This window comes from Hyla sarda, chromosome 2, assembly GCF_029499605.1.
Source record: "Hyla sarda isolate aHylSar1 chromosome 2, aHylSar1.hap1, whole genome shotgun sequence".
NCBI lineage: Eukaryota > Metazoa > Chordata > Amphibia > Anura > Hylidae > Hyla > Hyla sarda.
Window position 1 is genome coordinate 204,422,324 of NC_079190.1, and position 13,761 is coordinate 204,436,084.

At 38.5% G+C, this 13,761-nt stretch overlaps 1 protein-coding gene across 4 annotated transcripts in view; it reads right to left on the reverse strand.

Moving 5' to 3' along the window:
• Window positions 1–13,761, reverse strand: part of CFAP47 (cilia and flagella associated protein 47) — a 548,331-nt gene that overhangs the window by 248,184 nt on the left and 286,386 nt on the right. For all 4 annotated transcript variants that reach the window (XM_056556158.1, XM_056556159.1, XM_056556156.1 and 1 more), the window contains exons 46-47: window positions 10,382–10,574; window positions 856–1,052 (exon numbers count right to left, since the gene is read on the reverse strand). In XM_056556158.1, the coding sequence (XP_056412133.1) occupies window positions 856–1,052; window positions 10,382–10,574 (390 nt within the window). The remainder of the gene's footprint in view (window positions 1–855; window positions 1,053–10,381; window positions 10,575–13,761) is intronic.

Here is a 13,761-nt window from a genome sequence, read left to right on the forward strand (position 1 = left end):
TTTTATCATAGCATGTTAAAGGGGTATTCTGGCCTTAGGCATCTTATCCCCTATCCAAAGGATAAGGAATAAGATGTCGGATCGTGCCCCCCCACACACACACACACTGGGATAGGGGATAAGATGTCTAAGGCCAGAATACCCCTTTAAGCTACTATCTTAGGGCACCATGAAACATATGAAAGTAGCAAGAATACCTTAAGGACTCTTGTCAAAAACAGGTGTCCCTGCCACTTGCAAAACGTGCTAGGCTATTAGTATGGAATACTTTGCAACAGATGTGACACACCAACTATTCAAATGGCACTGGCTACATCTGTATATTTAACTGAAATCTGCTACCTTTGTACCGTATTTCAGTGTTTTTAGAATTTATTGAATGAATGATGTATTTTGTATTTCAAATGCAATAGTTTTTGCTACATTTGGTCAATGCATGCCTCCTGTGACTATTTGGCCTTAATAAGGTGTATTGTTGTATCAGAATTTTGAGTTTAGTTTGAGTTTGGTTTAGTTGATTTCTTCTCATGCACTCCTGCATAAAAAAAATGTAATCTTAGCGGTGGTTCCCACCTATTGGTATATTTACATATTTATTTAAACCATAAAAAATGCAATCATGCAAATAATATAAAACAATAAAAATAGTAAACATGTCAAACTGTAACATAAAATACTTAAGATGTGTTAAATCAGAACATATTTGCTGCTTGACTCGAAATCCAGTAGAATATACAGCTAAACATCAAACATTTTGACATCAAACACTTCTTCAACTGCAAGAGATATAAGTCCAGTCTTAAAGATGGATAAATTGTAATATGACATATAATGAAGCCATGTGGTATAACTTACTATTGGAATATCTTGAATCAGTGCTTCACAGGCCGGGGTAATAAATTCCAATTCTGTTTCTGTGCTGCATGGGTTGACGACACACTCAATCATAAAGACTCGTACATCATGAGAAGAACGTAGCAAAATTTTGCAAGTATAGCGGCCAGGTTTCTCAGGGACAAATTTGAGTGGAAATAAAACTCCTTTTTCTTTATCTGTACCAAAACAATAAATAATTGCACAAGATATATCACACTTCCAAATAATATCCAATTCAAATTTGGCAAGAACTATGTGTAATTTATCCTAGTTTATCAACATAGCACAAAATAATTCATTAAATAATATCAACATGTATACAATATGTACAACACTATGAAAAATTCTGTTTCTAGTCAAACCTAGTATACATGTTTTTTATCATTTTTCTTCAGAAAACTGCAATAAATAATATTGTCCATTAAATTATAAATCATGAATAGGGTACAGAAGCAAAGAACAAATATACAGGAGTGCAACTATTATAGTTAATTGTTATCCATTTTAGTGAACATTATAAGTCACGTGTATTAAAACATTTCAGATAAAAAGTCTCACATACATTTGTGCCCAAAGTTTGCATACCCTGACAGAAATTGTGGAATTTTAGCAATGATATACAATAGTTTGCTCCTTTTTTAAAATCATAATCATCTCAAATGTCTTATTAAAAGTTTAAATAAAAATGTTTGGTCTTAAATGTTTAACCTTGTTACAGACACACAAGGTGACACACGCAGGTTAAAAATGACAATTAACCCCTTAAGGACACAATTCATTTTGGCCCCTGAGGACACAGGAAATTTTAATTTTTGTGTTTTCTTTTTTTCCTCCTTGCCTTCTAAGAGCCATAACTCTAATTTTTACATTCACAGACCCATGTGAGGGCTTGTTTTTTTGCACCACCAATTGTACTTACGCCTTTCATTTTACCATAAAACGTAATGCACAAACAAAAAGGTATAGAGAAATAAGAGGAGTACCATAAGCCTCTAGACTAATACCATAAAATGGTACATGATGAATTAATTGATTGAATAGAACTGTGCTTCACTTTAATGATAAAAAATTTATTTTTTTATTTTAAAATTGCAAAAATAGAATAATAAATAATTGCAGCCTCCTTACACAGGGCCCTTGTGGGGAGGTGATATATAAATCATACAATAGCATACAAATAAAACTGAACAATAAAAGCAATGTATACCACTATATAAATGTAACATTCCACTAATCCGACATTTCAAAGACCGGCATAGTTCACTCTCCGTGATAAATGGATTACAGTCCGTCTCAGTATCTGATAAAATATTCAGGTTGTGATAGAAATCACCATTTATAGTTACCAGCTTTTGAAGATAAAGGTAGTTTGTAATGTTGAACCGTGATGCTGAACGTCCGGGAGGTAGATGGCATATGTGACCGAGGCTGTCTAGCAGTGCTGGCATGCGCTGAAGCTGCTGGCCTGGTTGCCACAGGCCTATGGGAAGCCGCTTGTCTTAGAGGTAGATGGATTTGCTCTGGAGATGGAAGCAGCCTCGTGGAGAATACCTCAGCGTCTGACGTCAGCCAGGTAGGGAAAACTTTGTTGAACGACCCTTTCCTCAGTAGAGATTATCTCTACTGAGGAAAGGGTCGTTCAACAAAGTACCCTGAAACGCATCTAGAGGAATACCACATGAATACCGCAAACCACTATATCCAAAATACTAAATCACATTTCCACCACTGAAAGACCATACAGCCATGCACCATTCTTTCAAGCACTCCAAATCCAGCATTTCCTCTTGCCGAATTTTCTCTACCTGGCTGACGTCAGACGCTGAGGTATTCTCCACGAGGCTGCTTCCATCTCCGGAGCAAATCCATCAACCTCCGAGACAAGCAGCTTCCCATAGGTCTGTGGCAGCCAGGCCAGCCTCTTCAGCGCACGCCAGCGCTGCTAGACAGCCTTGGTCACATATGCCATCTGCCTCCCGGACATTCAGCATGACGGTTCAACATTACAAACTATCTTTATCTTCAAAAGCTGGTAACTATAAATGGTGATTTCTATTACAACCTGAATATTTTATCAGATACTGAGACGGACTGTAATCCATTTATCACGGATAGTGAACTATGCCAGTCTTTCAAATGTCAGATTAGTGGAATGTTACATTTATATAGCGGTATACATTGCTTTTATTGTTCTGTTTTATTTGCATGCTATTGTATGATTTATACATCATCTCCCCACAAGGGACCTATGTAAGGAGGCTGCAATTATTTATTATTCTATTTTTGCAATTTTAAAATAAAAAAATGATTTTTTCTCATTAAAGTGAAGCACAGTTCTATTCAATCAATCAATTCATCATGTACCATTTTATGGTATTAGTCTAGAGGCTTATGGTACTCCTCTTTTTTCTCTATAGGTTTGACAAAATTGTACTTCTCAGGTATAAGTACTCTCCATTTAGCCTTGACTAATTTTTTGTGAGCTGCACAATACCTATTTTTCACAAACAAAAAAGTATTTCTTGAAATGGGAAATTGAAAAAAAAACAAAAAACACTATTTTGTAAATTTTGTGGGGTTTAGTTTTTATGCAATGCACTTTACAGTAAAACTAACATGTTTACTTTATTCTGTGGTTCAATATGATTAAAAAAATACCCATGGTTGCATGCCTTTATATTACTGTACAGCTTTTAAAGTAACTCAAACTTTTTTAAACAAAATAAGAATGTTTAAAAATCCACATTCTGCCCCCTAAATCTTTCTTACTTTCCTGTATATGTGGCTTTATGACGACTCAGTCTTTGTACTGTGATCTGTAGTTTTAATCGGTGCCCCATTTGTGTATATGTGACTTTTTGATCGCTGATCATTTTTTAAAACTTTTTTTAAGTTCCTACATGGGGCTATTTATAGCAATCTGTTGATTGATATTACTGTTCATTGTTGTGCATTGGAATAGCACTGATCAGTGATATCTATGATCCAATTGTATGGCTCTCCCATAGAGTTGTATTGAGAGGGCATGTCAGTCTTTGCTTTGTGCAGTGGTCGACACACCTCCTTTCTGCGGACTGCAAGGGCCCCGTATGAGAGATCACGGGGGTCCCATCGGTCTGACCCCTTGCGATCTGACACTTATCCCCTATCCCTAGGATAGAGGATAAGTTTTCAGATCCTGGAGCACTACTTTAATGTTCCAGGGAGTACTTTTGTAATGTATGCATGAATGTTCTGCTAAACCAGTAGTGTGAAGCAACTATCAAGTATGTAGCACCACCTATGGTAACCAGAATGCTTATTGTGCTCCTACCAAGAATAGTAAACCAAGTGTACAATGCAACTGTTATGTGAAAAAAAGAGTAGTACATCCTTTTGCTTATGATAATTTGGTCTGTGTCTTTATAAAGAACCCCAGACCACCAACTTACAGTTCTAACTTTTGAGATTTCTGTTGTACTATACAACTTACATGTTCTACTTACAATGGTAAAGGAAGGTGGAACATTATCTTAACTAATTTTGAGCTTCTATTAAGAAATGACCAGAAAGCCAACCGTTGTATGTACTATCTACAATACATGAAACCTAGAACAGCTATTACCTTAAGTTCTAAGGCACCTGATTAATCTTTCCAGTTTATTTAATCTTTATCCTATCATCAGTAATTTACACATAAATCGCTGCTATTATCCACTTTGTCTGAAACATAATAGAGCATAACACCCTCAAAGTATAATGTGTACAATTCTACTTTTGCTAGTAATTTACAATGGTGGAATTACAAATTATACTAAATCAATTTACAAAATTACAGTTATTTTCTCAACAATGAAATGTTCACCTGTGTAAATTAAACTTCAGAAAAATAATATGACAATTTTCATAATAAGCCTATGTTATCCAGAATTTAGAATTCTTCCTATAGCATTTACTCAATAAAAATGCATTAAATAATAGATAAATGTTTCAAATGAAGACATTGTTAAATAAATAAGTAAAAATCCATAAATAAAACAAGAACATCTACCTGGTAATGCTTAATGTGGCAATTCAGGTTTCCCCTTACTATGGTTATTGTTGATAAGTTCCTGAATGGCAATTACTTAATAGTTATCTTTTCTGATGGCTTGATAGTTTATAGTTTAGTTTAACAGACATCAGCTCTCCATACAAAGACCACCTGAGAGTTTTTACACACAGCGGTTGAGAGCAGCATCCTAAGATTGAAGGTGTGTTCCAGACTACTGTAAAATCTTTGTAGGAAATGTAGCTACATAAATGAAGCTACAAATCTGCATTATTATCTAGGGGATTCATTAACTAGATGTCATTTTAAACACAAGTGGAAAGGGTTGAGTGGAAAGTCTTAAAGTAAATTTAGAGGGTCATATCCAAGTGGAAAGGTAGTATATGTTTGTAAACTATAGTAAGGAACTATAGTAATTGTAAAACACATAGATTTGTTTATGGCTTGGTCTGCCCTGCTCTAAAGTATATGTTGAACAGACTACAGAAGCATACAGATAACTGATGACTGGGGTGCCTCAGCAAAGATCGCGGGGGGTCCAAGTGGCGGGACCCCCGCGATCAGATATGATGAAATAGAAAACTCCATAGAATCTTTTCCAGGTCCAGCCATTATACTAACTATGTTATGCGCTGGTCTCTTTTCCAACACATTTATTTCTATGCACAGATCAAAAAAGGCATTAAGAGCAGAATGATAAAATGTGCAGTTCTTTTGCTGTGTGACAGAGTAAAGTAATAGAATTTGAGTGTCCCTGAATAGATGAAATGTTTAAGTGACTTAATCAATTGAAAAAACCTTGTCATTCAATAAAAAAAAGAGCAAAGGTACGTGCTTGGGGTTTTGATCTTGTTCACGACCTCAATCTGCAAGCTAAATTTGTAGGGTTTGAATCTCTACAACAATTTTTGTATTGTTTATTATTTGTTATCATCTTAACCCCTTAAGGACTAAGCCCATTTTTACCTTAAGGACCAGAGCGTTTTTTTTTTTCTGAACACTGTCACTTTAAACATTGATAACTCTAGGATGCTTTTACTTATGAATTCGATTCCGAGATTGTTTTTTCGTGACATATTCTACTTTAACATATTGGTACATTGTCGTCGATACTTGCATCATTTCTTGGTGAAAAATTCCAAAATTTCATGAAAAATGTGAAAGTTTAGCATTTTTTGAAACTCTCTGCTTGTAAGAAAAATAGACATACCAAATAAATTATATATTGATTCACATATACAATATGTCTACTTTATGTTTGTGTGTGTTTAGTGTGTTAACCCTTTAGGTGTTTCACAGGAAAAGCAGCAAAGTGAAGGAGAAAATTCAAAATCTAAATTTTTTACACTCACATGTTCTTTTAGACAAAGTTTTTGAGTTTTTACAAGGGCTAAAAGGAGAGAAACCCCCCCAAAATGTGTAACCCAATTTCTCTTGAGTAAGGAAATACCTCATAGGTGGATGTAAAGTGATCGGCGGGCACATACTATACTATTTTGGAAACTACACCCCTCAAGGAACATAACAAGGGGTACAGTGAGCATTAATACCCCACAGGTTTTTGATGACTTTTCGTTAAATTTGGATATGTAAATACATTTTTTTTTCACTAAAATGCTGGTTTTCCCTAAAATTTTAGATTTTTACAATAGGTAATAAGAGAAAATGCCCACAAAATTTGTAACCCCATCTCTTCTGAGAATGGAAATACCCCATGTGTGGACGTCAAGTGCACTGCGGGCGCACTACAATGCTCAGAAGAGAAGGAGTCACATTTGGCTTTTGGAAAGCAAATTTAGCTGAAATGGTTTTTGGGGGGCATGTTGCATTTAGGAAGCCCCTATGGTGCCAGAACAGCAAAAAAAAAACAAAAACAAAAAAAAACACGTGGCATACTATTTTGGAAACTACACCCCTCAAGGAACGTAACAAGGGGTACAGTGAGTCTTAACACCCCACAGGTGTTTGCCGACTTTTCGTTAAAGTTGGATGTGTAAATTTTTTTTCCCCCCGAAATGCTAGTTTTCCCCCAAAGAGGTAATAGGAGAAAATGCCCCACAAAATTTGTAACCCCATCTCTTCGGAGTATGGAAATACCCCATGTGTGAGCGTCAAATTCACTGCGGGCACACTACAATGCTCAGAAGAGAAGGAGCCACATTTGGCTTTTGGAAAGCAAATTTTGCTGAAATTTTTTTGGGGGGGCATGTCGGATTTAGGAAGCCCCTATGGTGCCAGAACAGCAAAAAAAAAAAAACTCACATGGCATACTATTTTGGAAACTACACCCCTCAAGGAACGTAACAAGGGGTATAGTGAGCCTTAACACCCACAGGTGTTTGACGACTTTTCGCTAAAGTCGGATGTGTAAATGAAAAAAAAAATGTCACTGAAATGCAGTTTTTTCCCCAAACTTATCATTTTTACAAGAGGTAATAGGAGTAGAAGCCCCCAAAAAAATTTGTAACCCCGTTTCTTCAGAGTATGGAAATTCCCCATATGTGGATGTAAAGTGCTCTGTGGGCGAGCTACAATGCTCACAAGAGAAGGAACTCCATTGGGCTTTTGAAGAGAGAATTTTTTGGAATGGAGGTCGGGGGTCATGTGAGTTTACAAAACTCCCCGTGCTACCAGAACAATGGACCCCCTCACATGTGGCCCTATTTCGGAAACTTTACCCCTCACGGAATGTAATAAGGGGTGCAGTGAGCATTTACACCCCACTGGCCTTTGATAGATCTTCATTTTTACGGCTGACTGTTCAAAAAATCTGTCAGATGTGGGGTGTAAATGCTCACTGCACCTCTTGTTACATATTCCGTGAGGGGTGTAGTTTCCAAAATGTGGTCACAGGTGGGGGGGGGGGTCCATTGTTCTGGCACAATAGGGGCTTTGTAAACACACATGGCCTTCAATTCCAGACACATTCTCTCTCCAAAAGACCAATGGCGCTCCTTCCCTGTAGTTTGCCCGCAGAGCACTTTACATCCAGATATGGGGTATTTATATATTCAGAAGAAATGGTGTTACAAATTTTGGGGGGCTTTTTTCCTATTACCCCTTGTGAAAATGAAAAATTTGGGCTCACACCAGCATTTAGTGAAATTTTTTTTTTCATTTTCACGTCCAACTTTAACAAAAATTTGTCAAACACCTGTGGGGCGTTAAGGCTCACTATACACCTTGTTATGTTCCTTAAGGGGTGTAGTTTCCAAAATGTTTGTTACTTAACTCAGTGTTTCGCAACCAGTGTGCCTCCAGCTGTTGCAAAACTACAACTCCCATCATGTACGGTCTATCAGTGCATTCTAGGAGTTGTAGTTTGCCACAGCTGGAAGCACACTGGTTGTGAAACACTGAGTCAGGTAACAAACTTCGCAACCAGTGTGCCTTCAGCAGTTGCAAAAACTACAACTCTCAGCATGCAGTGACAACTGAAGGGCATGTTGGGACTTGAGTTTGCAACAGCTGGAGGCATACTACTAACACTCCCAGCATGCCCTTTGGCTGTCCGTGCATGCTGGGGGTTGTAGTTATGCAACAGCTAGAGGCAAACTGGTTGCAAAACACTGAGTTTGTTACTTAACTCAGTGTTTCCCAACTAGTGTGCCTCCAGCTGTTGCAAAACTACAACTCCCAGCATGCCCAGACAACCGATGGGCATGATGGGAGTTGTAGTTTTGCAACATCTGGAGGGCCACATTTTGGAGACCACTGTGCAGTTGTGTCCAAACTGTAGCCCTTCCAGATGTTGCAAAACTACAACTCCAAGCATGCCCAGACTGTCCAGGCATGCTGGGAGTTGTAGTTCTGCAACATCTGAAGGGCCAGATGTTACAGAACTAGAACTCCCAGCATGCCTGGACTGTCTGGGCATGTTTGGAGTTGTAGTTTTGCAACATCTGGAAGGGATAGTTTGGACACCACTGCACAGTGGTCTCCAAACTGTGGCCCTCCAGATGTTGCAAAACTATAACTCCCAGCAGCCTTTGGCTGTCTGGGCTTGCTGGGAGTTGTAGTTTGGCAACTCCTGGAAGGCAGCAGTGAAGATCACTTACCGCTGATCTTTACTGCTGCCTCTGCCTACGCCGGTCCCGCCGCTGCCTGCAGCCGATCCTGCTGCCGGTCCCACCATGATCGCCGGTCCCGGCACCTGCCGCCATCTTCCCCCTGCTCTGCCCCGACATCCAGGGGCGGGCAGAGCAGGGATTTCAACTTTAACCTCCCGCCCCCTCCTGTCATTGGTCAGTTTGTCCTAACGACCAATGGCAGGGGATAGGAGCGTGGTGGCAGCTGACACCTCGCTCCTATCCCTCAGGATGATCGGAGCCATTTGCATTAAGTCACAGGAAAAATGGACGTTTATAAACGTCCATTTGCGGGAAGGGGTTAATATTTGGTATGTCATTCACATTTCAGAATGACAATCAGACATATAGAAAACAAAGCCTGACATATACAAAAAACTAAGAAGGAAAACAAATTGCATATTGTCACATGCTTGGGTTTGCACCGACTTTCTTTTGCTAGATTTTTCTGTCTAGAAAAAAAAAAAATTAACCTCACTTTTCTATAAAACAAAAAAAAAAAAATGTACAGAATACTGATGTATACCACCCCAAAGATGGCCACAAAAAAACTCTTCTGGTCACTGTTTGTTGACTGGAACCCTATGGGTATGTTTAGTGTATACGTCAGTAGCTGTCCTGGCAAAAATGTACCTTACTTTTATCTAGGGAAAAACAATGTAAGACTCAAGTCCAGCACTTATAAAAAGAAAAAAAAATAATAATAAATAGGGACTATAACAGAAATACTGTTACAAAAAAATTGTACCAGACTTGATTTGCGCCTGTGACACCACATAAAAATCATAAAAATGCTGAAATCTGTATATTCAAAAGGAATGGAAAGTATATAGGAAAAACTTATATTTATCCTGCTGAATCTACTTCTTGTTTTGACTCATAAAACAACAACTAAAAAAACTAAACAATACAAAACTGGATAAAAACCTGCCATAAAAGCTATGTTTTAAATCCCCCTTAGGTTCTCTTTACACTAGAATCATTGTTTTCATTTATAATGGAGGTCATGACATTACACAGGATTTGTCGTATAAAAGGTCCAAACAATGCCCTACAGACTTGAATTACTTATAACAGAATCGGGTTGGGCTCCATCAAGGTTTCCAAGGCAAGAATAGCATGATAAAACCTTCCCGCTGGAACTTCCAACAGAAATTGCTAGCATAAGAGTAAGCAAAGCCTAAAAGACATCCAATGTTGCAGAATGATCTGCTATATATTAACCAGAAAAGAAAGGATTTCTAGTATGGATAAAGAGTAAACAGTGATGACGTTTATGATGTCTTAGGATCCTAAATGCTGACACTCATGTACAGTACATTGCCTCATTAATTACTGACCGAAAAAACAACAACATTTGTCTAATATAGCAATGTATCTTCATTACCTTGCTCTCTACGCAGCTGTTCTTCTTTCCCGGATACTGGATTAGCAGCAATTTGATTTCTTGCAGAGACTGGAATTTTGATTTTCTTTGGAACCTCAAAATACTGAGGCATACTTATTTCCACATTATATTCCATTGTATGGTCCTTTTTGGAGGTGGAGGAGAATGATGAGGATCGTAGTGAAGCTTTGGTCTTTAAAAAAAATTATAAAATCAAATTGAATCATCTGTATCAAAGCTTATGCGCACATTTAACAATTTGTGGCATACTGAGATGTTATCGCTAGCACAAAAGGAATGTGTTAGAGTTGCAACCCTTTGGCTTTTCTAGCCTTTATAGCACTTTTATAGCACTTCTAGTTAGTCGATCAATGGAGATGTCAGACCCGGCAGATTTTCTCACAGTTAACATGGGTTAGGGTATTTTCACACTGAGGAATTGGCGTGCAATTCCAAGGGTGGAATTGCGAAACGGAATTCTGTTGTGTGAACCCCTGACATTCGTGTAAATGGATCTTCTGCAGACCCATTCACAGGGACAATTCCACCACTGCAATTGATCCGCGCACAGAAAGAACATGTTCAGTCTTTGCGAGGAAGTCCACAAGCCCAGCATTGCCATCAATGGTGACAGTTAATTTACATTCACTTTGCACAGCAATGCAGAGGAAAGGTATGAGCATTGCTTTGTGCTAATTCGTCTATCTAGTATGTTGGAGTCTATGCCCATGTTTCATGTATTTTTATTTATGTTTCCTCCTTGGCTGGTGTTCCACACTGTTGAGGGTGCTGCTAGCAAGGAGTCCATTTGGAGTTATTATTGCTATCCACTCCTTTTATGGAGAGGGATGTCTTTTTGTCTAGTGTGAATTATGCTCTTGTTATCCTGTCCTGTTTTTGTTTGCTATATCCTGCCTTGTATTATCTGTTTGTTGCTTTTTTGCATTCCTGTTATGTTCCTGACTTGTTCCCCGACTTGTATTGTTCCATTTGTTTTGTTTGATTTTACACCCAGCACTAGATTAGGAACTCTCCTCACAATTTTGTTTGATTTTACACCCATGCCCTAGATTAGGGAATGTCTTCACGGTTGTTGATCCGTCGCATAGGGTGGATGGGCAAAAGGAAGGGTCAGTGGTTTAGTAACAGTTAGGGATCACTAACTCCCTGCCGCCCACTTTCATGACAATGTGCAAGTATGACTGTAACATTTATTGTACAGTGTCCATGCCTATGCTGTTTTGCAGTATACCATTTTTATGTATTTGACAACTGTTTGTAATAAACTATTTTCATTAAAAAAAACATGTTTCTATAAATAAGAACATGTGGACATAAATATACAATATGTAAAGTTTGGCTTTAGAAAAGGACCATGGATATGTATGCATATAGAACATGTTAATTTATAATAAGAAAGCACTAAGCAATACATTACAAACTGTAATGCATGTTTAACACTACATCACATCACATAAACTAGTAGCCCCTTTCTTTTCAGCTGAAAATAAATAATGCATTCTTAGCAGGGTTTCCATGACTAGTGGTCATTTTGTGCAGATAAAGTACACCACTCAAACAGAATAGTTGTGTTGCATAATACATTGTTTCACATTAGCATTTTGTTAGCTGCCATACCAATATAATGAATACATTTGAAGCTTCATAACTAATTTCCATGCAGTCACCTTTCACATTGTAATTATTGTAAGGCCATTTTGACCTTTAAAACACTTTAAAAATATGGCCAACACAAGCCTGTGGCAGCACAATAAATAAACAAATAGACATAAATGAATGGAGTGAGCCTTAGTCATTATTCTAGAATGTGTGCCTCTGCCCTTTGCAGCTGGCATTCAAAAATATTGGTAATTTAAAAACAAACAGAACTAGGCAAATTGTATTATGATACAATGTTTATATTTCAGCTCTAGTAATGGGATCATTTTTCTAAATCACTAAATCTAGAGTACTGTCAGTGGACAATAACTAAAGAATTTTGATTTACTTCTATCAACAAACACTGCTGGTAGGTTCGATTGATCATTCCTGTGAAAGGACTGTTTGATTAAAAGAGTGTGAGGTGGGCTTCATCAGTGTAAAGCCCCCTAGTGTTGGTAGCTTTCACAAAAGTGACTGTATGCTGTAAATTAACATTATTGATTAAGTTTGTACTTATTAATGGTAGAATGAGCAATATTTACATTTTCATAATTTCCACCATAGTTGAAGCCAAGGTCTACCCTCGGTCTGTCTGAGGATGCCCAAGCATTATTTTGGTCTGTTGGGTGAGACTCTAGTAGTAAAGATTTGAGAAAGGTTTAAATAATTTACCTGTTTGGTTTTCTGCAGCATTAACCCCTTCAGGACACAGGGCGTACAACTACTCCTGACATCTTGGTAGTTAAGGACATAGGGCGTACCTGTATGCAAGTGGGAATTTCGGTGTGCAGCGGGGACCGGACCGGGAGGCCTGCTGAAATCATTCCCCCCCCATGTCAGCGATCACCGCAGATCGCCGGTTAATTCACACCGGCGATCTGCGGCAAATCCGGTCATACGGGTCACATGTGACCCGATGACCCGGAATTAGAAGGTGATCGGCGGTGTACTATACACCGCCAATCACCTCCTGTAGCTAGGGGGAGGTGGCGATCCCATCACCTCCCCAGGAGCGCTGCTAATGGTCAGAGGCAGAGGAGGGGTTAATGTTCCCTTCTCTCAGCTCTGCTCACTCAACAAGCTCAGTCAATGGGCAGAGCTGAGAGGAGCAAGGGACCCCCCCTCTGTGAAAATCTGTGCCCCTCAGGGCTGAAGAATTAATTTTAGTGCAGGGTGAGTTTCAGTGCAGGGACAGGTAGGATGTTAAAAAAAAAAAGTAAAAAAAAAAATTTCCCCCCACCTCTGACCCCCTAATAGGTCCTCAAGAGTCCGCCACAGATTTTGCAGCTCGACCCGGGCCCTAATAGGGTTTCAGGGCGCTGCATTTGGCCCCCTTTATTTATAATTTTTTTTGGCAGCATTTATTTTTTTTTTTTTATATAACGGTGTGTGATTTATAATCACACACCATTATATATAGTATACACCAAACACATACACTACACACTTCCACAGACACGGATTCCTGAGTTTGTTGGCACTCGGAAATCCGGATTGACACGGCCGGATACACTGAAATAGACTATTTTAGTTATTATTTTTGTGACGATTTTGTCAATCATATGGTGGGGCAAACTAACTTGTACGCCACACAGTTCATTGCCCACCATCCTGTTTCGTTTTTGGCTAGGCCCAATGGATGGTACGCCATCAATGCAGCCGAAATTAGGACATTTTGGGGCCTCGTGCTGCATATGGGCTTAGTAAAAAAAAACAAT